This window comes from Pelobates fuscus, chromosome 1, assembly GCF_036172605.1.
Source record: "Pelobates fuscus isolate aPelFus1 chromosome 1, aPelFus1.pri, whole genome shotgun sequence".
Taxonomy (NCBI): domain Eukaryota; kingdom Metazoa; phylum Chordata; class Amphibia; order Anura; family Pelobatidae; genus Pelobates; species Pelobates fuscus.
In genome coordinates this window covers 443697598-443722901 of record NC_086317.1, presented here as the reverse complement: position 1 = coordinate 443722901, position 25304 = coordinate 443697598, and the positions used below count along the sequence as shown (strand labels likewise).

Sequence of the window (25304 nt, the reverse complement as noted above, 5' to 3'; positions counted from 1 at the left end):
CAGTTATAATAAAACATAGAAATTACCTCTTTTCACGTTTTCAATTTTATCCATTAAAAAGATGACATCCCAACATTATTCATGATAATATGAAGTCTCAAGAATATTATCAGTTATTATAAGAAAGCTGAAAAAAACAATACTGGGACCAATATTTCTGATAATCAGAAGAGGGCAGGCAAGGCGGGGGGACAATTGCTCACTGGTCCGCTAGTATAGAGAGGATTGTGACTGCCTCACAAAACTATAATAAATTATATTATGTAACTGTATTCTTTCTTTATTATTGTATTCTTGTTGTATCGTTGTGTGATTTGTATAAAATCCCTTGATCTCGAGAGTCAACACGGTGCTGTAAACTGCTGGATGTCCTCAACAGGCATGTGCATTGACACACACTGTAGGAAGGGCAGAAACTGAGATTTCCGGGAGTTGGCATCTTGGAAACTCTAAGATGGCATTCCTGTGACTAAAGACCCCGCAAATTTTAACGAGGGGGGGGAAGGGGTTTGGTGGAAGCCATAGAAGGTTGGGGAAGACAGTGAGTAAAGAGACAGAGCTTGCTTCTTTGGTCGCAATTTGTTTGGAGTTGCCTCCCATGCCAAATCAAGGCAGCCCTTCCCCCACTGATTATGATAAACGGCTGGATGACTCTTCTGTTAAATGTGAATTAGTCAGTTTCCCTAAATGAGGTATTCTCATCATTATTTTTTTAGAAATGTATCTTTTTTGCTATTGTTTTAAATTAATTACTGATACACTGTATAAGGCAGACTTCCTGAACACCTTGTTTAAATTGCCTCAGTTTTGTAGCTTAGCACCAGATATACAGCTCCTGTATACGGCTCTGACCCATGTACGTGGATCCATTATGTACATACTCCTATTGACTGGCTGCTTGGCAAAGCTTTTCATTGAGCTGCATTTGGGAGTCTGTGATTGGACAGCCACAGAAGTCTAGGCGGAGTTAGAAGGGGAGGCCATGCAAAAGCTGCAGACTGGTTTTAGATATATTCCAACCAAAAAATGCATAATTACATGCATTCATGTTTTCATTGGGATGTGTCCACTAAATGATAATTTTTGTTTACGTTTTTTTTTAGTTGGGCATTGGAGTGTCCCATGAAATGTGTAAGAAATGTGTAAGAAACGCTTGGTTTCTCTTTTTCTATAATTAATGATATTTCATTCAAAGTCCAAACAGCAGTAGAAGAAAGAAAGCTCTAGCCAATAGTCATATCAAATATAGTTATATAAATATATTTTACCAGGAAACTATTTTTGGCAGGCTGCTGTTTATTAAATACAGGCAGCATATAACATTTTGATTCTAAAGGAAGCTGGACAAAGATTATTATTATTTTTTTCTTTTTGACATAAAAATAAAGTTGCGGTTTGGAGTTTTGAATCAGTTTTTTTAATGTGACAGATATATCCTGGAACTCAAATGGAACTGGGAACACCACAGGCATCTAATGTCACCTGGACCTGTGACAGTGTTTACCACGTGCTTACAAGCCCATCCATCATAACTTATGTGATATCCCAAAAATATGTCCCCATAAGAGAATGTCCACTGACTTCAATTTTGCTTTACGGGAACCTTCTTATCAACTGATTTAAACAGTTTTAAAATTTGATAGCAAAAATCACAAAAATAAAATAACTATTGTATTTATGATTTTTAACATTTTTTATTTTACAACTTAAACATTGTCTGTTTTAATGACAATTCATAAAGAAGTCGGGGCACTCAAGGTCACGTCGCAGGCAGGTTTTCTTCTGGACCAACTAAAGCAGCATTTTGACTTGACAAATAAGCAGAAACATTGCTTTATCATGTTCCTGAAAAAAAGTCTGTCTGAGACATAACGTTGAGTGCCCGGATTTCTTTTTGAATATTGGTCTGATTGGGTGTGTCTGGAGCCACCAAGTACCCTTATTTATTTACGTGTGCAATCTTACCATAAAATACAACTTTAAAGGGGCCCTCCACATACCTAAAGCTCTTTAGCTGGCTAGAGTGTTTTTTTCTGGAAAGATCTGCATAAATCAGTCAGCATATTGAGTTATCTGAATCCTCATCTTTGAAATATGCATCATATACTCATTAACATTTTTTATGAATTTAAAGTGAACTATAGCCACATACCTTTGAATTAGAGAAAGCCATTTTTCCTTCTCTTCTGGAGTACTTTAATAAAAAAAAAAAAAAAAGAAAGAAAAGATAAAATGATATAAGTGGAGATTGAAATGTACTGCAGAATAAATAGTATGTTTTGGTGACAGTATTGATACAGTTCTATAAATAGAAATATGTTCAGGCTTTCCAAATACTTAAATACAGGGTTTATCCAGTAAAGGTTACATAGTTACATAGTTACATGAAAAGAGACTTGCGTCCATCAAGTTCAGCCTTCCTCATGTTTGATTTTTTGCTGTTGATCCAAAAGAAGTAAAAAAAAACCTAGTTTGAAGCACTTGCACTTTCGCAACAAACTAGTAAAACAATTCCCTCTTGACCACAGAATGGCAGTCAGATTTATCCTTGGATCAATACGCTATTAACGTACAGTTGAAAAATTATATGATTGAATATTCTGTTTTTGCAAGTATGCATCTAGTTGCTGTTTAAACATCTGCACGGACTCTGATAAAACCACTTCTTTAGGCAGAGAATTCCACACCATTATTGTTCTTAGGGTAAAAAAAAACCTTTCCTTTGCCTTACACTAAATCTTCTTTCTTGCAGTCTAAACGCATGACCTCGTGTCCTATGGAAAGTCCTGTTTATGAATAGATTTCCACACAATAGTTTGTATTGGCCCCGGATATATTTGTATAATGTTTTCATATCTCCTCTGAGGCAACGTTTTTCTAAACTAAAGAGGTTTAAATTTGTTAACCTTTCTTCATAGCTAAAATGTTCCATTCCTTTTATTAATTTTGTAGCCAACCTCTGTACTTTTTCTAGTGCCATAATATCCTTCTTAAGAACAGGAGTCAAAAATTGCACAGCATATTCAATATGTGGTCTTACCAGTGATATATAAAGAGGCAAAATGATATTCTCATCCTGAGAATTAATATCCTTTTTTATGCATGACAATACCTTACTGGCCTTAGCCACTGTGGATTGACATTGCACATTGTTGCATAGTTTGCTGTCTATAACAATTCCCAAATTCTTCTTGTGTGTTGTAATCCCTAATTCGCTTCCATTAAGGGCATAAGTGGCTTCAGCATTCTTTACACCGAAGTTCATAACTTTGCATTTTTCTACATTAAATTGAATCTGCCATTCGAGTGCCCAATCCCCCAGTCTATCTAAATCCCTCTGCAGGCAATCAAATATACAGTATACAACAAGGTATATTCTGCATTGACAGATAAAATAGTCTACAGTAACTGATAAAGAGCTTATCTAACCCTTTCTATGTGAAGAATCGTGAGGGATAGCAGAAATTAAGAAAACATAGAATTGAAAGAAAAAATTCAACATAACTTTCAAGTATTGATGTTGGTAAAACAATTTGATCTTCTTCATTTAACTGGACTTAGAAAGAGTTGACAACGGATTTTCAGCTGGCTTCATGAGTTGCAAGTATTAGTAAATGGATTTCACAAATTTTTGTTGATATTCGGATACAATTTGGCATTAAGTAAATAAACGTCATGCTTTTTTATAATATACTCCTTGTAAAATATAAATATGTTGGGCACATGCCATTCCTGCTTGTAAGCACCTCTATTTTTTGTATGTCAATAATGGTTGACATCACAGACATCTTCTGGAAGGGTTTACAATAGCTAGTAATATAAAATCAAATCTCAAATAAATCTCCCAACCCTCCAATCTCATCATCTCCACTTTGTTCCCTGGTTTTCTAATTTTTGGGATACCAAGAAAATATCTCCAGAAATCTTAGCGAGGGTGCCATTAGACACGCTTATGTGATGCTCATGGGTCTTGCAACCAGCATAGTGTGCTAAAACAGTGCTCTCTGCATAGTCCATTCTTAGCGGGCCAACTTTGGGAGGGCCTGCCCCTTTCTGGGCAGCTCTGTCCCTTTGGGCCCACGCTGTTTTATCCAACCAATGATGTCCTGTTTCAGGTTGTGGGTATGTAAATGCTTACTTAATATTCTTGATAATAGAACAGTGAAGCATCAAAGGGTTAATTAGACTTCCACGAGTGGCTGAAAGAAAATGGTCATGTCAAGTATCTAAGTTTTCACTAGCTAATTCAGCTAACGTTCTACGTTAACTGAGCAAAATTGGATTTAAAATGCGAAATCACGCAAGTGACAGGTGTGTTTAAAACGTTGCAAATTTACACTTAAAAAAATTACATGCTCTAGAACGCAAAACTGTTTGTGTGGTTGTAGTTGTGACACACAGAATGGCAGTTGTCGCTGCGCGTATGCCCCATGAATGGATCCTTCTGTGTGTCCGTTTCTTGCACTATCGCAAAAATATTACTGATATAAGAAGAAATCACAAAAACATTGTTTTTAAAAAAAAAAAAAAAAAAAAAGAAGGCATTCCGTTATCATGACTGCTTTTAATCTTTTTCAAATAGAAAAATTGTCCAGAGAGAGAAAGGAGCTGAACAGAGAACATTAGAGATCTCTGAACCACAAAGTAAATAAAAAGGAGAGTGGTGTTCCTTTGAGAGTTATTTAGAGAAACAACGCATGCTTGCCAATTTTCCAGTTACAACATTTGGATTTTGTCACATATGTTCCTTAGCAGGTGTGCTCTGCAATCAATCTTTTGGCGAAATGACAATTTAATAACTCCTTAAGTATTTCAGAGTTAGTGTATTGTTGCATGATTAATATATTGTGTTTATTTTGTAGTGATGGCACATTTCATTACATCACTGCATTGTGTTAATATAAAAACACACTTTAATTAGTAAATTACGTTTAAACACTAACAACAAGATAAATCATTTGGGGAAGTAGGAAGATTAAGACGTTTACCAGGGATCACACATTATTTTGCTATATATCTGTTTCCATGGCAACAATTGACTACGCAGATATAAAGATTACCAAATAAACATAGTACATATTGGATAGTTTCAAGGTTGACTAAAGAATAATCATTATTTTTTTGTGTGGTGGGGGGTTGAATCATGAGATAGAATATTGACAGGTTTGTCTTAACGTAATTTAACCTGACTTTAACCACTTTGCCAAAACCTCAAAAGATAATAATGCATGGAAATCATGCTGTTCTGTTAACATAATGAAGTGTGTTCATTCATATTGAGAGAATCTATCAAATACTCTTTTATTTTTATTTTTTTTATTTTTTTATTTTTTTATTGTGATAGATTTAATAGTTATTTTCACTGAGTAAAACAAGATGTCCCGGCCACAAAGAAATGTCTGTTGCCAAGACGTATAGACGAGTCAGGAGAAAAGACTAAGGAGAGCCATTATTCACCAACATAATTATTAAAATAATAGTATAGGATAGGGATATTAAAACTGATTGATTAAATTAAATAGAAGAAAAAAGTTAAACTTTGCGTAGGTCTGAGTAGGATGGGTGGTATATTCACTTTCTGTTTCCTAACTACTGCCGCAATTTAATACTTTGGATAAGCTTTACAAATTAATTAATATTTGGGATATACTTTTAACCTTTTTTTTTTAAATACTACTTTAATTGTTTTATAGTTTTTTTATTTATAATTTCATCTTTATTAAGATGTGTTTGTTATGAAGGGGTACAGAAAAAAAGGAGGGGTTGTATACAAACATGAAAATACATGTAAATATATGAATATATCCTGATATAAAATCTATTCATCCATGCCTGATAATCTTGCGAACCATCTTGTGTTACTGTAATATACTAAAACAATGCTCCAGCAGGGCCGAATAGAATCATGCCATTTTTACCGTAAACACAGCTTATATAAATCTTTTCTAGGCATAGATCTTAATTATCTATCCTCTTAACTCTCAGAAGTTATTCATATATGAAAACTAAAAAGAAAGAAGAAATAAAAAAACCCCATAGAATATGGAATTCTGATAGTATTAAATACATCAGACTTATCTTGTGATTATCAATATTAAGAGTATTTATTTACCTCTTTGCTTAACCAAAATATATCCCTCTGATTCATCCCTAGGCATATGTATGTCGGCAAGAAGTAAGTAAAGGGAATCCAATCTACCTGTTATCCCTTAACCAATATTGTATACAGGGGTCCTATATCTTCAGGTATCTGAAGATCAGGTATCGTCAGTGAAGGTCCTCCATTTCCCTCATGACCTTGACTCTTTCCACCCATTGTCTCACTGAAGGTATATAATTTTGTTGCCAATAAGCAGGAATAAGTGCGTTGGCTTCGCCAAGGAGTGGCCCCAGAAGTGTTTGTTTATCGTTGTGCTGATATGTATTGGCCACCCCACAAAATCTGAGAAGGCGTAAGTATTGAGGGCAGTGGAATAATCTCGTTAATAGTGGAAATTACTCCTTTCCAAAAATCTCCAATATTCTGGCAAAACCACCAGATGTGCTCCATGTCTCCCACACCCTCTCCACATCTCCAGCACCTATCACTGATTTCAGGATACCTATGGTGGAGTTGGACCGGGGTTCTATACCACCTAGTAATGCACTTATAATAGGATCCTCTTTTCATTGAATTCACAGAGACTGTCATCACCCTTTTAAAAATATATGACCAATCTTTATCTGTAAAATGTACATGTAGTCCCTATATCCATTTTCTCTGAAAAGATGGTTCCTCTCCCCCTTTGGCTCTAGACAAGATCATATGGTAGATTTTAGATAATGGTCGTGAAGTGACACCTGAACAGCTGCAATAAACTTTAAAGGGAGTCTTTTCCCTAGGTCGCCAATATGGAATAACTGATCTCTAAAGGAAACTTTTTAGTTGTAAACAACTCATTATGTCTAATAATGTATTCGATTTCTTAAGGTTAGCCATATTGGGAATATCTTCTTCTGTCAGTACTACTCTTAAATTGGGGTTTGCTACTCCAGTCAATCGTACCGAGGTTATCGTTCCATGACTTCCCTGAAAGTTGGGGGTATTTGCTAATGGAAAAAGAGGAGATATTCCTGGTGAAAGTTTCCAATGGTTTTAATGTTGTCTCCATTTCGTAAGAATGTTATATATAAAAGGATGCGTTTTTGGTGAAATGCTTTGTAATTTCCATGTTTGCCATGGAAGTGTATATAGGGGTGGTAAAGAAAAAAAGTGTTCCAATTTATACCAGGGCGTCTTGTTGTCTTTATTCCATAATTCTGGTAAAGAGGACAGCTAGATAATATCTATACATATGGGATAATTTCATGCCTCCCTTGTCTCTGCTTCCTGTCAGTATATTATATGATAGTCAAGCCTTTTTATGGCCCCAAACATATGAGGTAAAAATAGTTTTTATAGTACAAAATAATTGATTATGTATAAAAATAGGAAGGACAAAATCATAATTTTAAGTATATTTATTCTGTAGTGATGTCGCAAACATAACATTTTCCGTTCGCAAACAGCGAACGCGAACTTCCGCAAATGTTCGCGAATGGGCGAACCGCCATAGACTTCAATAGGCAGGCAAATTTTAAAACCCACAGGGACACTTTCTGGCCACAATAGTGATGGAAAAGTTGTTTCAAGGGGACTAACACCTGGACTGTGGCATGCCGGAGGGGGATCCATGGCAAAACTCCCATGGAAAATTACATCGTTGATGCAGAGTCTGGTTTTAATCCATAAAGGGCATAAATCACCTAACATTCCTAAATTGTTTGGAATAACGTGCTTTAAAACATCAGGTATGATGTTGTATCAATCAGGTAGTGTAAGGGTTACGCCCGCTTCACAGTGACAGTGATAGTACTGAGCAGTTAGGTCATCCGGCCCAGGGCTCTTCCCCTTCGACAAAGATTTAATAACTAGAGACCACTCAATAGGTGTGAAGGGTGAATCAAAAACTCAGCTACAGTTTCTGATATAATGTAGGGTATGTTACTCTTTATGTAGTCCTTGAGATCAAGATAATTATTAGCTGATGAGCATAAGATATAGAGAACTGTAATAATCGCTAAATAATCGCTCCTCGTTCTATGAACTTTTAAAGACAGCATATTCCGTAGCTCCATTAGTAAAGCCATTCGTAAAGCCATAAGGCGTTGGAATGTTTCCTGACCAGGATTCAATTTATGTGCAGTCTCGTCTAAATAATTAGCTGTCGATGATTGAATCTTAACGAGACATTATTTTTTCATTGCAGAACGCCATTTAATGAGGATGGCTTTCCAAACCCATGGGTCATCTATTTCTGAGGTTATATTTTCAGAAAAATAAAGAGATATAGTTGATTGGATATCTTCTACCACTCTTATATCATCAAGAAGTGTTTTGCTCAATCGCCATTAGGGATTAGGTCTATTTATACCCTGTAGAGACAGTGTTAAAAATATAGGGGCGTGATCCAACCAGGTTATATTCCCGATGACCGCATCATTTAACATGTGAAGGTGCCTGTGATTTATAAAAAAACATATCCAGTCTGGAATAGGTGCCTGCCACCTGGGAAAAGTATGTATAGTCTCTTCCCTGCGGGTGTGCGGTATGCCAGCAATCAATTATCTGAAAACTATGGAGCTCTTTTTGAAAGAGTAGCCTTTGCTATTTCTGGGAATCTTTACTCTTAGCAGTACTATCGATCTTATGGTCTATAACCATATTCCAGTCACCTCTTATAATTATAACCCCCTCCACAAAGCTCTCAAGTTTCTTCAAGCACGTCTTAATAAAAGGGTTTTGTTGATTATTGGGTGCGTATATATTATAAGTAAGACGGGTAATATCATTCATACATCCCTTTAGAAACATGTACCTCCCTTATTTGTCTTTCTTAATGTCCTTCACCATAAATGCTACCTCAGGAGAGAGTGAGATGGCCACTCCATGGGATTTACCTCCATAACACACACATACAAAAAAAACAACAACAGAGAAACAATGATTTGTCACAACTCTATGCTAATTTCCTTTAAATAGGAATTACATGATCATTTACACTTAAGCATAAAGCCTTATCTTTGGTAGCACCTGAATGGTCTGTCTTTAATGGTAGTAGCATTCTTTTTTTCTTAGACATCTTCTGCCATCCATATTTCATGGGTAAGGACTTAACATTATCTGATGACATTCCAAACCAATCTTCTATAGTGTCCATGGGTAGGTCAAGAGCCTGTTGAAACATCAGTACTTCCGTGGGTGTAGTAATTGAAAACCTCTTACCCTGATGTATAACTAGTAAGGCAAATGGGAAGCTCCACTTGAATCTAATATTGTGGTCATTCAGGGCCTTGGTTATAGGCCGTAGCGCTCTGTGTGCCATCAATTCAGTTTGAATTGGCGGGCCTTTTAAAGAATGTCTTCTTTTAATGAAAAATTATGGATACAGCAAATTATATCTCTGGGTTTGTCGTGTGGGAGAGTTTTCGGTTTCCTTGCATGCTCAAATTTCATTTTAGTGTCCCTTGGTCTACTAAGGACCTGATTGAATAGAGAGGTAAGTACTGTTGTCACCTCCTCATTTTGTTCATTTCCAATCAGTTCAGGCACACCTCTAACTCTAAGATTATTACGCCGTCCTCTGTTATCTACATCATCTACCGTAGTTTTCTGTAGAGTGACTGTAAGGCTTCAGAGAAGATTTTCTGTGTAGCTTGAGTCTGTGTCCACTGTTGTGCTAGTGCATCTCCTTCATCTTCCAGTAACTGGACTCTTGCGCCGATCTGTTGAATGTCAGTGATTAATGCCTCAAACTGCTTTAAGACAGCTAGATGTAAGATGTCCCCTCAGCAAATCCCCACACTTTTATACTTATAATTGTGCTGGTACTTATCTGAGGTCTGTGTGTCTGTCAGACTCCCTTTTCTTAGTACAGCAGGAAAACAAGCTAGCTTGGCAGCTTAGGGGCTCCTTGACGCTATTTATGCACTCTTTTTAGGTGTCCACTATAGGATTTTGACTTCCTAGACTTCACAGTGTCTTCCTGCTCTCCCCAGGGTCCCAAAATACGGGTGTTCGCGGGTAAGGGTAGGAGGGAGTAGGTGGCCTCCCGTTCGCTCCTTATCTCCTCTGCTCCTAATCTCCTCTGTTCCAACTCACTCTCCTGTGTCCAGGCACCCACGGCTAGTCGCAGTTAAAAATTCCACTCCTCCAACCCTATACTGCGATGGCCCTGCACACCGCCTCCATCAACAGCCCCCCTCCTCACGGAGCGTACACGCGTGCGTCGGACATCACCACATCATCCGGAAAAATTTGCATGTGTTTTATAGTTTTTGATATAGCATTATTTTTTATAGATAATTTTTTTTAATATGATGAAAAAAATATTTTAAAAGTTATTAAATCATTTGAAAAGCTTACACAAATATATTAAATTGAGGCCTACGTGTAAGTTGACTTCTTCATCATTAATGGCATCTCCTGATGCAGTCACTGCAAGCCATTAGCCAGATCATGTGTGAGGTAGCCGTCAGTGTAAAATGGAATGTATCTTACTCCGTTAAAGAAACATTTTTTATTTTATTTCTTATTTTATTAAAGATTCTTTAAAAAAAACAAAAAAACATTATATATCTCAAAGAATAAGAACAAAAAAAAATCAATATGTCTCATTTAGATATAAGTAGCCATTATATATTAATTATGAGCATTTCTCATTTGATAATAAACCACATTATAAAACAAATGTTAGTTAAGAAACAAAACCGTGTATAATGACTTTTACCAGTTACAGCTGAAGAAATAAAACTGTAATTTATTGCACTTCTAGTAATGCACAAAATCGTATAACCTCAGTCAATAAATTGAAAGTCAGAAGAACACAGTTCTGTATTATTTGCACAAAACATTTCTGAAATACCAATCTGGCAACATGTAATAGACTATTCATAGTCTTTTTTTTATGGAAAATAACGATCAGCCTTATTCTAAACACAGTATTAAACATTAAGTTGTGATGAATGGATGTTTATATTACATCCCCAAACAGACCTAATTTCATAAAGATACAATTAAAGAGCCTCCAAGAGAGCGAGAAAAAAAGTCAAAAATTACGGAATGCAGTTAAAAATGATTGAACTAACATTTGGGCCAAGCAGGTGAAATGGCATGGAACTAGGAAGCCTACCCTCTGCACCCCCAAAAAGCTAATTAGTACCTTGCACACAGAGATTCATAGATCAAATATATTTTAAAAGGTCTATGTACTTCAATTTTCGCATGTCTGTATAGTACATTGATTCCCCTTATTAAATAGGTAGTTTTGGTTCGAAAATGAAAACCTATTTTTCGCTAATCCACAGGTTTATTATGGAACCACTGGATATCTAAAATGTCAATAAAAGGGATTTTTATTGAGCATGTTTAAAGTATTTTCTGCAAACATCAAAATACAGAGATAAATGGCTGTGAATACAATACTAAAAAAAATTCTAAAAGTGAGTTTAAGTTTTTTATCCAAGATTTTGATGCAAAACTTTATTTTAGAATTGATTATAAACATGTTAACTGTGTAAAATATAAAGGACTCTGCAAATGTGCTAAACCAGGCTTTGCCACGTATATTGTTATAGGGACAAAACTGGCAAAGATATACATGGCAGAGAAATAAAATAATATAGTGGAGTCTGGAGGAGACTATATTGAAAGAAGAAAAACTACTACAACAAGAGGACATAGTGTTAAATTAGAGGGGCAAAGGTTTAAAAATATCAGGAAGGGGGCGTGGCCTGACAAGCGAAGGAGACAGTCGCATGGCCTCCGAGCTCCGGCCTTACCGACGACAAAACGAGAACAACAAGGTGGACCCACACCCCACAAACAAACAGGGAGACCCCAAAAGACACCCAATGGGCAGAAAAACAAAAAAACAAAAACCTGACAGGCCCAGGCCGGGTATGGACATCGGAGACCTCTGGCGCCAGGCCTACAGCATCCACGAGCCTAAGATGGCGTCCCTCCATGGCGGTTGCTCCGACTTCTCCGACGGAGCATCGGAGGAGGAGGATAATGTCCACTCACCACAGAAAGTGCCGCTGGCGACGCGCACAGCACCAGCTTGCCCTGCACCCGACACAACCCCAGCAACATTACCCGCAATCAAGGAACTGATAACAAACCTCCAAATAAAAATCTCGGTGGATGTGGCCTTGATTAGAGAGGACCTGCGGGGCCTGACAGGGCGCATTGGCGCGGTGGAGAATACCTCAAGAGACCACGGACAGCAGATGACCGTGCTGAGACAGGAGGTGGACGAACTCAGACAATTGACCAAAGCACAAGAGGGCAAATTTGATGCCCTGGAAGACAAACGGAGACAGAAAAACCTGAAAATTAGAGGGGTTTCAGAGAACATACCGACAGAAGAACTCCCCCACTTCCTCAGGCACCTCCTAACAGCCATCCTGACCCCTAAACGGACGAAGACAGTGCCACTGGATGGGATATTCAGAATCCCGAAACCGGCCAAAGCACCACCTACAGCCTCGGGAGATCTGGTGGTACAATTCCAATCTCACAACGACAAAGCAGCGCTGTTGGCCGCCATCAGGGGGCACACGCCCTACAACTTTGAGGGAATGGCACTCGGATTCTTTGCTGACCTCTCTGGGGGAACGCTCGCCTGGAGACGAACACTCCGACCACTCACCTCCCACTTGCGCATGAAGAACACCAGCTACCGCTGGGGCCAGGCCCGTACGCTGTTAATCCAACGAGAAGACACCACCATCACAGTACGTGACCAGCAAGATACAGCAAAGTGCCTAAAGGCGTTGGGCCTCCCACTGGACTCACTAAGCCAGGCTTCACAGGCTGCGGACTGCCCGAATCCACATGGCTGGGACCCCGCAGTCACCCGTGACTTTATACCCAGAGTATCAGCCTCAACTTCTGGGGCCAAAGCCATGACCTGAATGAACACTAGCCTCACCCCGCTGATGACCAGCTGGAAAGCCGCCACCTCAGTCTAAAAGAGACGCTATCCTGCCTACTGGATCCCGATATGTATCGTTTTGTTTTGCCTTTTTTCTTTTGCTATCCCCATGATTTTGTCCAAACGATCCCTAAGGGAAGCAACTAGGGGTTTAATATACACGCCATACCAAAAGGGGCTCCAGCGCATACTAACCGTCCCCCATATAACACTACCCAGCCTCTACACACACACACGGAGAGATAGTACACCACACACATCACATATATTCAGAATGTATCCCCTACTTGTATGCCGGTCTGCCCGCTGCGGACAAAAACCGCTTACCGCAAATAAGTACTGGTCTCCGACCTCCCTGGCGTTGCTTCCTACTAATCAACTTGTAGACACCAACTGTTACCGCCACTGTTATTAACTTAGTTTACTTTCTAACTCTTAAAATGCTAGATATGCATATACCCACTGTTACCCCCGCTAACCCCCTATCTAGCTAAATCACCCACTGGGCCCCTAATGCCCATATATCACACAATAGGCAAGATATACAAGCGTTACCTATAGCACAACTAGTCAGATAATAAACATGTTTAGCCTGGCAAGAAATGCTACAAACATATTGTCAACTCATATGATGTTTTCCTGTAATATAAAATGTGCTGTCTAACCTGCCACGCTTTGTAATAATGTGAAAACGCTGGTGGAAGCTGTCGTGGCTCCACATGCCCGTTGTAAAGCTATGCACGAGAAAAATAAAGAATTTAAAAATATCAGGAAGTATTACTTTATTGAGAGGGTAGTGGATGCATGGAATAGCCTTCCAGCTGAAGTGGTAAAGGTTAACACAGTAAAGCAGTTTAAGCATGCGTGGGAAAGGCATAAGGCTATCCTAGCTATAAGATAAGGTCAGGGACTAGTAAAAGTATTTAGAAAATTAGGCAGACTAGATGGGTCGAATGGTTCTTATCTGCCGTCACATTCTATGTTTCTATGTTTCTATGGAGACAGATAAAAGTCACTGTATAATAGCAACTACAGCACAGTGTAGTGGTTGTGATATTAATCAGATGTCCCTGGAAACTCAGTGGGGCAGGGTAGACACTAGTTCACTAGTTCACATCTCTTGTATGTGACAATGGCTGTTTTGAATACTGTGAGAATGCAGTGCGTGCTTAGCCTGTGCAAGTATACAAATAACTGCAAGGGGAAATGATACATTCCAAAATAATATTTATGGGCATTCAGTTTGAGATGCTGGACACTTTTCTGGAAATCAAGTAAACATGGGGGAATCCAAGTAGCATAAACATTAATGCTGTGAGTGAAGACAGCATTAAGTAAGTGGGTGCATCTACGAGTTGAGAACAGAGTCAGGATGTTGATTTGGAACACAGTAAGTCGTATCAATGTTTTAAGGTACCATGTTGCTGGTCTGTATTAATTTGCTGCTTCCCTTTCAAGAAAGGTGGTAAAAATAAAATCTATATATGATTCAAGATGGAAGGCATGGTAAAGAACCTTATGGCACTGGTTCAATATGCCTGGGGTTCTTTAAACCTATGACTTCACTTTAACCCAGTAATAAAAAATTTTCAGTTCTACATTTTAGTATGCTGTGATAGAGACACTGGATAGCTGGTCACAGATGAAATCTATTTTAGTTCCCATATAACATAAGACTAAGGACACATCACTTTCACTTCTGTAGATCATTTTATGCTCTCTAAGCTCAAAGCTCTCTCTTAACCCCTTAAGGACACATGACATGTGTGACATGTCATGATTCCCTTTTATTCCAGAAGTTTGGTCCTTAAGGGGTTATATTGAAATTGCTGGAAAATGAAGAGGAAAACTGTGTTTCCCAAACTTTTATTTACAAATCGCTTAGTTAGTGAATGCCACACTATCTTTCTGTAATTACAGTATACATACCCAAAGGTTGCAACGCAATTTGTGATAGGCCAGCCGAAAACAAATGATCGCTCAGGGTTGGTGCTTCCTTCACACACCTCTTCCATGCACGAGGCTGTCCACATTTCACTCACTCGAACATGATGTTTTAACTTATAGTGAGACGGTGATCTGCAATAGAATATGTGTTTTCAATTATTGACAGTACAACGTAGAACAAGAAGACCAATGCACTATAGAACAATTGTACAAGATACAGTGCAAACAGTATAAATATTATCAAACTCTAAAGGTTAACTTGCTATTTAGATTCTCCTGGTAGTACAAGAAGAATAGATGAAATGGAAAGAATGCCTATTCTTCATTCCGAGACAGTATTTCCTAAACATTCTTATGACATGGATACATCAATGTGTTAATCATTAATACATTGAGCAAATAAAGACATGCGATGAAAGGACAATGAACATCAATTGTAGGTAAATTGTAATCTATATCTATGATCTAAATATAACTTTACCCTTTAGGTGGGGTAGATTTACGTAGACTTCATACGTTTTCAAACATTGGTAGAGAGGACATTTCCAGTTGACCTTTTTTTTCCCATATAGCAGGAATTTAGTGAATAATAATAATATATTATTATAATTGATATATCATTGATGGTGGTTAGGTAAAGTAGATGGAATATTCTGAAACCGGTCATGGAGATTAAATATAAAGGAATTAATTCTAATCGGATTTTAGGTCATAAGATATAACATACATAGCATTTGAACGTTAGTGCAAGTCATGATGGCCGTATCCTTCTTCTCCCGTTGTAAAATGGCAGTAATTCCTTCTAGATATCCTGTTGGTAAAACTGTTCTCCTTTCCTGCTAGGTCTAATGGACACACATGCAGTCGTTGGCAGTCCATTCACAATGTATATATGTATAAGCACAGTATTTCTATACTGTGTGACAATGTAATGTGTAGCATGGTATTTATACACTGTATTGTCATTTATGGTGCTACCACTGCCAAAAAAGGGGCAAGATAAGCAAGGTAGGACGAAAAAAAAAATGGTATTGTGCCAAGACAAGAAGATAAACAGAGAGACACTAAATCACACTTATTTGTAGTTAATTATTTTAATGTTTGGCCCCAAAGTATACTAAAATGGTGTAAGATTAGCTACTGGTGATCTTCTCCTAAAGCCTTCAATCTCACAGTGAATGAACACAATTTAACAGTTTATAATAATGTGCATTTCTTTCTGTTTGATAGATGAACTGGGGATCTGACAAGTTATCGTTTCGACAAATCCCGGCATAAATGAGGAACAGTTGCTTTTATATCTTTGTAATTAACTGCAGCAAGCTGGTTTTCATGGTCAGATCATTAAAACAAAATCCTAGGCATGACTATGAAGCACACATAAATGATCAAGTTAGCTAGTTGCAAAGAAAGAGATGGTTCTAGGTGTAATCTTAGCTTGCACTGATATTCCATAAATCTGAGTGTCCCTATGGAGCTAAGTATGTGCTGACTCTTGACTGCATGTGAATTCTGCTCCTTAATATATTTGAATCTGTGAAGCAGCATTCACACAGAGTTTGGGGAAATGCAATACTGCAAGGAGGCAAATCAAATCGCATACTAGCTTTATTCAATTTTTTGCTGCTTTTAAATCAAAGAATCTTAGTAAACGATCTTGAGTTCTCTCTTCTATGGTCGATGCACTGGAAGGTCCAGTACAACAGAAGATCCTAAGTGACCATTCAACAAAGATTGCGCCAGGAGAGACAGCAAGAGGAAAGAAGTAGGACAGAGACTGTAGAAGGTAAGAACTAGAAATGAGACAACAGGAGGAAAGAGCAAAGAGAGGAACAGCACCAGAAGAGACAAACGGAAGATGGATCAGGAAAGGAGACTGGATTGTTTATGTAGATAGGAGGTGAGTGGTGCTCTATACTTTTTGTTTTTTTAGAACTTGACCCTCAATTTCAGCTGAGGACATCCAGGAGTCATGGTTGTCTGTGGGATCCAAACTATATTTGCCATTATTTAACTCCTCCCTAAACAATACAAACTAATTAGGGACTAAAAAACATTATCTTTTTTATTAGTTCTTATCTATCTGTGCCATCCAGTAGAACAATGTACATCTGTGAGCTCTGACCAATAGGTCTAAAAGGCATTGTGGCTATGGGGCCTCGTCTTAGGTTGTCCAAGAGTGTATTACATAAAGCCACGGTACTCTCGTGGAGAACATGACTCTCTAAAGACATCTGCTTGGAGCAAAACATGATCCGATAACTGAGTCGAAGATATATATGGCATTGACAGTCACAGCAGGAATTATTTTTTTTTTGTCTTAATACATGCCGCCATTACCTTGGATTTGGCTGTGAGCCTAAACACATCTCTGCTGTTCATCAGATTTGACATCTTTTAACAACCTAAAATAAACTGCCCTTTCTAGGAACAATACAATCGTAAAAAGAACATAAGACATTTCACCACATGTGAAAGGTACGAATAATAAGGCAAAATGCATATTTAAAAACTACACAAGCTATATTAGTACATACCAAGAACATAATACCAAAATGGCCTAAAAAGACAACCTTAGCTACTTCTTATAACCGTGGTTCTTAAGATTGGACAAAACCCATACAATCTCTAAGACGCTTTTGTAACATGATTATTTATAATGTTGAAGTTGCCTAAAATGGATGCCTTAAAATATTACAACATGGAGTCTATATCATTTTGCTCAGCTTAACAGATAAATTTCTTTAACTTAACAGACTATAATTAAAGGACTGTGCGGAAATGTTTCTGGGTCTGGTAGGGATGTAGGGGAGTGCTGAGAGTGTGTGAATATGTGGAAGTGTTAAATATATCCATCAAAAAACAGTGTTAGATATATCCATCAAAATATATTCCGGCCATTTCAACCTGAAGGTCTATAGCGGGAACTGAAGTGCGGAGAATATTTGCAGGGAGTGATATCTCCTTCAGGAATATCAATTTTTGTTATTTTACAACCAGGGGTGTTTCAGAGATTGTTAGATAAACATGTTTTGGTGCAAATATTAATGTTCATTATTATTAGTGATCTCATATTAGCCAATGATAGAGAGACAAATTATTGTTAGTTCTGAATATTCAATAATGTATATAAGTGAGTGGATAAGGGACTGTTCCTTCCGCAGGCTTAGTTTGCTATTTTCCTGGTTGGTTGGTTTCTACATAGACAATAAATAATTTTCTGAATACAAGAGCAGTGCTCTTATACTGAGGTCAGGGTGATTTTGTTTCTCATCTAGACTTCCCGCCAACAATGAGTATGAACAACCTGAGAATTGTCACTTAGGTTGTTCGCTAACTCCATAATTAGGTTTATTTTCTCTGTAATAGAGGCCCCTGTGAGAAGATATAATTACCAGATATGAGCACACAACTTGACCGAAGACACAAAGGCTGCAGGAAAGGAGTTCTCACGTTGAGCATATAAAAGGATTTTCTGACTAATTTTATCATGCAAATATTATTATAGATGTTGCTTTGATATATTTGTAAGTTTTAAAATGTTATATTAGACATAAAAGAATTAATACATTATTAAGTTTTACTAAAATAAGAATTCTTATTAAACGTACTTAAAAGTACTATTATTATTATTATTATTATTAATAATTTAAAATGTAACTCCTCGATAGTTAACTTAGCTTGTTTCCCACAACACAATACTCTCTTCAACTGGTCCTGCCTCCTCGACTGAGATCATTGAGATTAATAATCTCAGCCAATCAAATGGGATCTCTGAGACCATCTGACTGAAATAGTGACGTTTTGCAGAAGCGCCTCTAGTGGCAATTATACTAATGCACAGAATTGCATTCATTGGCTGAGAGCAGTCAGGTGATCCTCTCAACCAATGAATGGCCGGTGGGATCTGCTCCTGGCAGCTCTGCAGAATCCAGATGTCACCAGAGAACAGTCTGCACTTGGTGGGGACCCAGTTAAGTGAGAATTCAGGCTTTAAAATCTGTACTGGATTCCAGCATTTCTGCTATAAGCTTGTTCAGCATTGGTAAAGGAACATGATACTTGCATTTTAAATAAAAAAAGTAGAAATAATTAAATAAAGTCGATTAAGAACACAGTGAAGAGCTTGGTCACACCTAGGCCACAATGAGAACTGCACACAATATTTTAGAGGTGGTCCTACAGGAGCTCAATAAAGCTGAATCAGCACCTTCTTCTACCTAGCATTAATACATCCTTTTAGTATTGCAGAGTTGTGTTTATCTACGTAAATGTATAAATGACGACCGGGTCAAATTTTAACATGATACTCTATACTTGTAAAAAAAAAAATTCCGTAACTCGTACAAACATCTTCTATGTGGCACACATCCTAACGGGAAAGCCTTGTGCATTTATAACGGATGTACAGTGATAGGAATCAAACACCGAGCTTGTCTTCACCATTTGTTTTCTAGCTTTCGAATTAAATAGCAGGTTTGGAAAAGATTTTGTTTTGGTTTTCATTGTTCTATTTCCTGCTTTGTCCCACTGGAGAAGACATGGTGCAGAAAACTTCACATCTTCCGTAAAAACAAGTTGTCCGAACGTGATTTCCTTAAATAATATGAGAAAGTGTGTTTGCCAGCTTTATTTTTGTGCTCCCCCCCCTCTTTAATGATCATGCCAATAACGTAACATGTAATGAGAATATTATTTTCAAAGTTATAAACAAATGCTCTGTAATTAAAGGCCGACTGTTCATAGAGGAAGCTAGTAGGCAACTCTAAGTGAACTTTAAATTCTATTAGGACTGAACTACATGTGACAGTACGACCCCCCACCCATAAATATATATACACTGAACAAAATTACAAATGCAACACTTTTGTTTTTGCCCCCATTTTTCCTGAGCTGAACTCAAAGATCTAAGACTTTTTCTATGTACACAAAAGGTCTATTTCTCTCAAATATTGTTCACAAATCTGTGTTAGTGATCACTTCTCCTTTGCCAAGATAATCCATCCACCTTACAGGTGTGGCATATCAAGATGCTGATTAGACAGCATGTTTATTGCACAGGTGTGCCTTAGGCTGGTCACATTAAAAGGCCATTTTAAAATGTGCAGTTTTTCTGTATTGTCCGGGGGGATCCGAAAACCAGTCAGTATTTGGAATGACCACCATTTGCCTCATGCAGTGCCACACATCTCAAGATTAAGTAACGCTTAACGCTTTGTGTAAATGTAAATATGAAAATTAGATGGATACATTTTAATCGTTGGACTTTCAACTAAACTAGCTTAATTTTTTTATTTTTATTATTATTCTACAAGTCTCCCAGCAACCACTACATTGGGGTCTTCCGGTGGTTGCCTTGGAGACTCATTGTAGCAGTCAAGGATATCAACATTAAGTACCACTTGACTCTCGACTCTCATTGTGTCTAGAACTGATTTTCTTTAAAGTTTGACACTGCCGTGTTTGTGGGAATCTAGCACTTCCAGCAACTTGACCTATTCAAAGGGACCTGTGTATATACTACTATAAACATTTCTATTCACATGTGCAGTACATTTTGCATAATGGAGATAACCTCTGTGCAATCATAAGAGTTCACGGTCACGAGGTTAAACATATCGTGTGTTCCTACATTTTCTTCATTCTTGCTATCACAACCTCTGCTGCATATTTTGTATGTGCTCATATTAAAAACAAAACAAACAAAAAAAACACACAAAAAAAACAAATGCACAAAATTGTGTTGGTAAATAAAGAACCTTTTTTATATCAAGCAATAACCTTGTGTCCCTTTAACAGTCCAGCTGATGAACAGGCATTTGGACAGTTTATATGTAATAAAATATATTTTGCAACCAACACTGCTATAAAAGTATATAGCAAAGAACATTTTCGTCACCGCAGACTTTTATCAACGCTGCTAAATGTGCAAGCTGGACAGTTTAATATATCATGGAAGTAAAAAAAGGACTTTCAAGATTCCATTTTTATTTGAATAAATAAGTGCCACAATTGATTTATGATGTATTTGATTAAGCCCAGACTAGAAGAGTTTAATGCTTTTCTAGGAATCTTCATTTAATGTTTAAATTCATCAAAGCTTGCTAGAATTCAGTACACATCCAGGAATCTTTATTTAAGACTTAATGCTCTTTACCCGAAGATCAGAGTTATTTAACCTAACTCTGCGATCTTTATTTAAGGGTTAGTGTTCCTTATCTCGGGTTCTTTAGCTAAGCTTTGGGGGATCTTAGTATAAGGTTCTGTTTGCGTTATCTGTGGCTAATCATTGCTTCATCGTATAGTCACAAGGCAACCTCTGTTTCTTGCAGGGTTAACCAGCAGCTGTTTTTTCTTTATTTAACATTGTTACTCATTTCTCTAAGCCTATACAGAGCTCTTCACATTAACAGTGGGAAATGATATAATGCATTACATACACAGGGTACTTCCATCCTATGACAACACTGTTTGATTTTTTTTTAAATCTCTCAATAGTCCAACATGCGTAATAGTAAATTTTAGAATATATCAACACATTGAGCTATGTGATATATCCATTTATACTTATACATCACATTAACTCCTGCGTGTCCCTTGTCTATACCTGGTAAAGAAATGTGTAACTGTAAAACAGGTCGACTACTCGATGTGGAACATGATTTGTTCCTTATGCAGGGCACCTAAGGACATACACAGTTCCTGGGTTTCGTGTGTAATTTTGGGTGTTGTGAACAGTCTACCATCAAGAGACTCAATGGCCAAGGGTGTGGTTTTCCAGATCAGAGTAAGGGCAGAAAGACTGATCCATGAAGTTACCTCCTGCAGCTGAATCGATCAGAGCCATGGTGGTGATAGTAATATCTTTTACAAGCAGCTTGACCGTTACATATGGTCTAGCTGAGTTACCTTGAGGGGATAACTTCATAACACCCAAGACCAGCCCCTAGTTAGGTTTTAGGTGCTGGCGTTTCCCTGAAGGTCAGGGCAGGTGCTCCTTAAGTGCCCCGTCTTCTTGCAGTATAGGCATAAGCCTTCCCTCTTTCTGTGTTGCTTTTTCTCCTCAAGGAAATTTGGTAGAACCTAATTGCATTGGTTCTGGCGGAGGCGTAGGAGAAGGCAAAGCAAGCAAAGGGGAGGTAGTCAAGGCTGGTAAAGGGGAGGCATATACTCTATGGTACGTATCGCGCTGGAGATGCCTTTCTCTGATGCGATTGTCAATAACAATGCAGTAATCTATTAAATCGTCCAACAGAACGGATATCTCTCTGGAGGCTATCTCATCCAATAAGTAACTGGCTAAACCTTCCTTATCCTCCTTACCAGAGCATTATTATTCCATACCACTTCTGCCATCAGAGTACGGAACTGAATAGTGTAATCCGCCACAGACCTGGACCCCTTTTTAATCCTTAATAAAGCATTCCCAGCGGATGCAACCCTGCCTGGCATATAAAAGGTCCTCCTAAATGCAGACAGGAATTCGGCATACAACATTGTAGCGCCAGATTCCCATTTCGGATTAGCCCAGGCCAAAGCCCTCCCAGAGAGATGGTTGATAAGGAAGGCAATTTTTGACCTGTCAGTGGAAAAAGAATGTGGATTCATGACCAGGTGTATGTCGACCTGGTTTATGGATCCGCCACAAAGAGACAGATCATCACTATAGCGTTGGGGTGGTGTCATGCACACAGTATGGGAAGGACCAATAGGTAACGGGTCTTGAGCAAAAGCCTGTGGGACAGAGGCAGGCTGTTGTGCCTCTGGTTGGAGGCAAGCATTATGCTGCCTGGGTGTACTGATCCAGGCGATGGTCTTGATCATCCATCCTGGAAGTCTGGGCAGGCAGCTGTCTGCTGGTTTCATTTGGCCCTATTGTAATGTCACAATTCGTAGGGAACCTAATACACAGACAGGACACAACAGACAGAATTGCAATACTGGTCCTTAGAATGGCTGGGCTATGCAAAAGAATAGTCAAAGCAAGCCAAGGTCAAAGGGAAATAGAGAGATGGAATACAAAGAGACAAGCCGAGGTCAGGGAGCAGAGAAAACAGAGTAAACATAAGACAAGCCAAAGTTCGGTAACCAATTAATCAGACAGAGTATAATGCGCCATTGGGCTAAACAAAGACCACAACAGGGTACCGAGGCAAGGGGAAGGTTAGCTTATATACACACAGGGTGTGTCTGATTGGCTAACCTCCAATTAGTATTAAACACAACAAGTGGGAGGTGTTTCTTCCCTCCCTTGTAATCTCTGAGGTCATCACTGTGTGCTGGGTCACATAACCGGGTCTGGCAAAGATATAAGGATGCTACTCTGGAGAGTGCAGCGTCAGAAACACCGTCAGTCTGGAGCACGGCGGCAAGGACAGCCGTACGCAACGGACAGGGACCAGATGGCGCTGCTCGCGTTGACAGGTTAAGCAAAGCCGCCGTGAGTGGCGCGGAGGCAGCAGGGGACCTGACAGTGGTATCCAAAAACAAACACATTTTCAAAACTGAACCTCAGGCAGCTTCCAGATTCTAATAATATCATCTACATAATGGAAATATTGCTGATTATTTTCACCAGATGTATTATTAAGATGGGGATATTTTTGTCCCATGAAACTCATTGTAAATCTGCATATGATTGGAAAGAAAGCGGTCGCTATAGCAATCCCTTTCATCTGTTCATTATACCAGAGATCAAATAAAATGTAATTGTGTTAAAATGAAAATGCAATATTTTTTTTATAAATGGAACCCTGTTGTTTGTGGAAGAATATATTACGCTGATGTTAATCCATGCACACATCTTCTAAGCCTAATAAATGAGGCAATCTAGTGCGCAGTGAAACTACTTTGAGACTGACACAGTTTGGCTTCCGATTAAATCCAAACTGTGCATAGACTGCATGCCAGATGTCCCTTATGTAAAATAGCAAGGCTAAGATCATAGATTCGATGGCCACATAGTCATCTGCCAATGTATTACGCGCTGATATATTCAGTAGGAAACCCCAAAATGTTACGTAAGATTTTATATAGTTTATGTCAGTCTTCTTAGGTCATTGCAGAGACTGGCACATCATATTCACCAGGCCACTGGCAATCTCCCATTATAAGTTGTTTAGATTACTTTCACTAATGCAATGAAGACTGTGTGTGTGTGTTATGGCGTTATGGAGATAGGGAGGGGCTCTAGTGAAGGTATTGTGACATCACCTCATAGAGGAACTTTGGGGACCTAATGCACATGCGCGCAAGCACACACAGTCAAACAACCCACTAGGAAAGCATTGAATAAGTCTGACTGAGTTTTATCATACTGACAGCCACTAGAAGTGGAATTAACCCTGCATTGTAAATATTACAGTCTCTCAAAAACTGCAATGTTTTACAAATGCAGGGTTAAAAGGATAGGGACACTGCACCCAGGTCACTTCATTGATATGAAGTGGTCTGGGTCCAGGGGCGTATTTGCCGCGAGGCAAACAAGGCATTTGCCTTGGGCGGCATTTTCCAGGGGGCGGCAAAAAAAGCCGCCCCCAAACGCCCAGGGCAAATGCCTTGTTAGCCTTGCGGCTAACAGACATCCTGGGCTGGTGGCTGCTGGGCTGGTTGCTGGGCGGGCGGGCGGCTGGCGAGGGAGCACTTCCTCTGAGCTGTCTGCTCAGCTCCCTCGCGCGCCGCAGAGTGAGGCTGGGAGCCGGACTATGACGTCATATTCCGGCTCCGCCTCCCAGCCTCACTCTGCGGCGCGCGAGGGAGCTGAGCAGACAGCTCAGAGGAAGTGCTCCCTCGCCAGCCGCCCGCCCAGCAACCAGCCCAGCAGCCCGACCGGCAGCCCCACTAGACCCCAGGGAGACCCCAGCCCCCCACCCTCAGGGACCCACTCCCGCCGGGCTCTGGAAAGGGGAAAGTGTTTAAAACTTACCTTTTTCCAGCGGTGGGCGGAGAGCTCTCCTCCTCTGATCCTCCTCTTCTCCTCCCCGTCGGCTGAATGCGCACGCTGCGCGCACATTCAGCCGGTCACATAGGAAAGCATTCATAATGCTTTCCTATGGACGCTTGCGTGCTCTCACTGTGATTTTCACAGTGAGAATCACGCAAGCGCCTCTAGCGGCTGTCAGTGAGACAGCCACTAGAGGAAATAGGGGAAGGCTTAACCCATTCACAAACATAGCAGTTTCTCTGAAACTGCTATGTTTATGAAAAAATGGGTTAATCCTAGAAGGACCTGGCACCCACACCACTTCATTAAGCTGAAGTGGTCTGGGTGCCTAGAGTGGTCCTTTAAGGATGGGTCCCAAGATAATTACAGAGCATGTAATTTGGGTCTCTGACATAAAA

General features: G+C 39.0%; 1 protein-coding gene across 2 annotated transcripts in view; it reads right to left on the bottom strand.

Annotated features, from left to right (window-relative positions):
- The window catches only part of ARHGAP20 (Rho GTPase activating protein 20), a 124848-nt gene that overhangs the window by 49771 nt on the left and 49773 nt on the right, over positions 1 to 25304 (bottom strand). For both annotated transcript variants that reach the window (XM_063430021.1, XM_063430031.1), the window contains exons 4-5: positions 14946 to 15095; positions 2153 to 2194 (exon numbers count right to left, since the gene is read on the bottom strand). In XM_063430021.1, coding sequence (XP_063286091.1) covers positions 2153 to 2194; positions 14946 to 15095 — 192 coding nt within the window. The remainder of the gene's footprint in view (positions 1 to 2152; positions 2195 to 14945; positions 15096 to 25304) is intronic.